This window comes from Lepidochelys kempii, chromosome 1, assembly GCF_965140285.1.
Source record: "Lepidochelys kempii isolate rLepKem1 chromosome 1, rLepKem1.hap1, whole genome shotgun sequence".
In the NCBI taxonomy this organism is placed as follows: Eukaryota; Metazoa; Chordata; order Testudines; family Cheloniidae; genus Lepidochelys; species Lepidochelys kempii.
The window spans coordinates 270,169,831-270,174,114 of NC_136380.1; the positions used below are offsets into that span (position 1 = coordinate 270,169,831).

Genomic DNA, 4,284 nt, shown 5'->3' on the forward strand with positions numbered 1-4,284 from the left:
AAATAGTATTACCCTAAGATGTAATGAGACAAGTCTGGGTCAGCATGAGAAGAGAAGCTCAGAGGATTTGACTGACCATCTATCACCTAAACATGGTGTCTGTGTTACAGTATTATATAGTAGTCTGTGATAATCTATTAGACCAGTGGTTCCCAAATTTGTTTCGCCGCTTGTGCAGGGAAAGCCCCTGGCACGCCGGGCCGGTTTGTTTACCTGCCGCATCCGCAGTTTCGGCCGATTGCGGCTCCCAGTGGCCGCGGTTCGCTGCTCCAGGCCAATGGGAGCCTGGACAGATGTACTGGCCACCGCATTGACCTGGAGCCGCGAACTGCGGCCGCTGGGAGCCGCGATCGGCCGAACCTGCGGACACGGCAGGTAAACAAACCGGCCCGGCTCGCCAGGGGCTTTCCCTGCACAAGCGGTGGAACAAGTTTGGGAATCACTGTATTAGACCTCTTCAATTACAGTTATGAAAAATGAGCCTTAAAGTAGACTGACTAATCTAATTAATCATGATGTTTAGAAAGAGTTTTGTTAATCTGAGAAAATGAAAGATGACCCTTATTTAATATTTATATTGTGCAGTAAAGTTTCATTCAGCATGAATATCAGAGTCTGGCTCAGTACACAAAACTTATCCTCACTCAAAAAATAATGGTCTCTTCCCTCTTTTCAGCAAAAATTTAATAGCTGAGTCCTGTAATGTTTCCTACTGTGAAGACTTCATTTGCTATACAAAATACATCACAGAGCGCTTACTAGTTCACTGGTATCATCAGTCACTTAAACAAAACTGCTCTTGTCAAATAAATGAATAAAATGCATTTCGTGATGACTTGCCCTGACTTTTGTTGTGTGTTTTGCTAGACCGCAAATTTGCAGAATTAATTAGATTGCAACAGGTCTCCTGTGTATTCATGTGAATTAGTGAAATTCTGCTGTAATACATGGTGTTGAAATTATTATGGAGGATACTGCCAGACACTAATTTAACCATAAATTCCTTTATTAAATCCGGAGGCTGAATGGTATTTATACAATTTCTCTAAACATGTCTAAAAGGCTAAATAATAAGTGATTACTACATCTAAACAGTTACAGGCATTCATAAGTATTTGATCAAGATACTCATGAAAGGGCTAAACCCAGGCATGCTTAGCCCCAGGTTGGTCAGCTCCAACTTGATCAGGTAGGTATTAGAAATGAACCCTTCAAGCACTTACCCTTTTATACCTTGTAACAAACAGCTGGAGTAATTGCCAATTGATAACTTTAGCTACAAAACAGAATTGGGGTCACTACTCTTTCAACCTGTCCGATGCACATTCCTCCTTTCTAATTAACCATCCTTGATAATTGGGGCTGCTCTTCTATCTTATCAGTTACCTTTCAAATCCAGTTTTTTTAATTAAGCCATATTCTTTCCTGGCCTTTCCAGGATTGCTAACAGACCTGCACTTTACATGAGCTACAAAAACATATATTTTTATTTTTAAACTAATTCAATCTTTATATTACTTAAACTACAAAACATTTTTCTTCCTTCCTACACATGGGAAACTTTATAGCTTACTATATTACAGGATGACACACGCATCATGCAGTGTGCGTGACTGTGATGATACAATGCATTGTTACAATGTGTGACAGCAGTCTAAAATGCTTGCTTCTGCCCTTCCAATGCACTGACACAATTTGTTACTTTTACCCTCCACCATCAGTAACTGGGCATTTGTATGCGCATGATGGGTAAGCGCTGATTAGATAAAATAAGCAATGATTCACGGCCATACACTGGAGGGCAAGAGCCACAACCTTTAATTATCATTTGAATTTATTTTTTAATCAAGGCTGAATATCTTTCTAAACTTCCAGATTAATTACTATTTTAACATGAGCACTTTTAACTTAGACAAAAGCATTATTAATAGTAAAAGATGTGAACTGTTCACTGAAATATATTGAAGTTGTATTAGGTGCCATTTGTTTTGTTATTAAACTGTTACAGAAATGTAGAGTTTAAGGTCAACAGGACTGACAGATCATTTAATCTGACCTCCTGTATATCACAGGCCACCACCACCCAATGCTTGAAATTAGGCCAAAGCATTACAGCCCCCAGGAGACTAGAGTATTATGTGCCAGAAGCAGAGAATAGGAGGAACTGAGCTGCACCAGTGCCTGAGGCTCCTGCAATGGCAGGGAATTCATTAAGTGAGCTATATCCTGATAACCTTGACAAGTGACCTGCACCCTATGCCACAGAGAAAGGCCACTGCCACTCTGATCTGGGGGGATATTCCTTCCAGACTCCACATAACTGCATACATAATAAAAGTGATTTGTTTCTAGCTGATGGTGAAATGTGAAAACCTTTCGGTGCTTCTTGTCAGCAGGGACAGGCTGGGCAACGGAGTGCACAGGTTTAGTTTCTATGGTCTCGACTCAAGCAGGTACTTAAGCAGGTGCCTGGCTTTAAGCCTCAGAAGTTGCCTTCAGAGGGACTACTCCTCTGCTCTGGGCTAGGTACAGGGCCTAAACATTCTGCTGGAACAGGTAAAACTCTTTAGGCCAAATCCTCAGCTTGTGTAAATCAGGGCCTCATTGAGCTGTATTTTGGCAGTGGGTTAGACTATTGCAGTCCCTTTTAACCCTATGGTTCCATGATCTGGTCCCATATTCTTTCCAGCAGGGCTGGCCCTAGGATTTTTAGGGCCCTGTATGAAATAAGAGATGAAGCCCCACACCCCTGGGCCTGCTGCCAGCAGCACTTTACAAGAGGAAGCACAAGCAGGCAGCTCCCATCCGTCCACTTTGACCCTTCCCCTAGCTGGCTTTCTTCTTACCTAACCCATTCTTGACCCTAGTTCTTCTCCTCCCTAGGCCCCAGGCTGTCCAGCTAGTGCTCACTCCACCGCCTTCTCCCCTATCGCTCCAGCTGTTCTACCGGCCCCAATAGCCCCTAAGGCACCAGCTGTTCTCTCCTTCCAAATCCAAGCTGACCCCTGCCGGGCGTGGCCAGAGGCAGGTCTCTGGGGGCTGACTGCAGAGGGTTTTGGGTGTGATCTGGGCGAGAGGGGAACTGAGCACTGCCCCTGCAAGGAGAGGGACCCTGCAGCCTCCTTCCCGCTAGATCCTCAGCTTCCCGTAAGCGGCTGAGCTGCAGCCGCCTCCCGGCTTCACCACCGGGGCCACCCCTGCTGCGGGAGAACAGGCGGCGTCTCCACACGGGGCTGGCGATCTGCGGAGCAAAAACGCGGACCTGCAGCTCTGCGTCCCTGGGTCCCCCCGGCCCGGTGCTTGGAGGAGCCCGGCGGCTGCGCGGCGCGGCTCGGCTCCCTCTCGGCTGCTCGCTCGCTGCTGTAGTGTCAGGCTGGCCCAGGGTCCTAGAGCTGCGAGTCGGTGTTGATTGCACATAACGGCGCCCTGCTTGCTTGGGCACCTACACGGGGGTGCCACACGCATGTGCGAGCGGAGCGGGCTTCGGGAGCGCCCCTAGAGACTCCGGTGCCTGGGGATTCAATGTGCGCTCGCAAGATCCCCCTGCAAGAAATGTGCCGCTGCCGCGCCAGGGAGTGAGAGGGCAGGGGAGCACATCGCCGGTGCGAGGAGCTCGGCCCAGGCTGCCCGGCATGCTGCGGAAGGTAGGAGTGCCCTGCCCCGCTCAGCGGGCTGGGATCGCTGCAGGGTAGGGAGATCCCCGGCCCCACGGCTGCCCGCCTGCGGGGGTGTCTGACGGACCGGGCACCGGCAGCCAACGAAAAGGGAGCCCAACAGGCAGCTTCTGCTCGGATCAGGATGACGCGACTCAGGGGTCTTGATGCTGGGGGGGGGGGAGTTAGCTGCGGGAGATCTGGGCGCTCTGCCCCCCCGAAACGTGCTCACGGGGGTCCTTTGGGGCCGAGCCCTCCTTTGCACGCCGAGTTTCCCCGGGAAGGCGCGCTCCGCACCGGCTGCAGGCAGCCTGGGTCAGGGGGTGTGTGTGGCGGGGGGTGGGTCTCCGGGCCCCGGGGAGGGAGGAGCTGGCGCGGGAGCGGCTCCGCGCGCGGCTGTGAGCGGCGCTGCTCACCCACCGCCAGCACGCGGGACTCTGCGCGGAGCGGCCTCCCGGCTGCCCTGTGCGGGTCTGGCCGCTCGGGGGCTCTGCTCCGCTGAGTTCAGCAGCCCAGCGTGAGCCTCTGCCGGAGGCGGCTTCCCAGGCGTTAGCGGCTCGGGCGCTCGGTTTAATGGGGTTCGGGGGGAGGTGTCGTTTCTACACGCAACTAACTCCGGAGTGAAGGCGCG

The 4,284-nt window shown here is 51.0% G+C and overlaps 1 protein-coding gene across 1 annotated transcript in view; it reads left to right on the forward strand.

Moving 5' to 3' along the window:
• Window positions 1–3,470: 3,470 nt before the first annotated feature.
• Window positions 3,471–4,284, forward strand: part of TMCC3 (transmembrane and coiled-coil domain family 3) — a 234,800-nt gene continuing 233,986 nt past the window's right edge. The window contains exon 1 of the mRNA XM_073327540.2: window positions 3,471–3,644. Within this exon, the coding sequence (XP_073183641.2) occupies window positions 3,633–3,644 (12 nt within the window). The 5' untranslated portion in view covers window positions 3,471–3,632. The remainder of the gene's footprint in view (window positions 3,645–4,284) is intronic.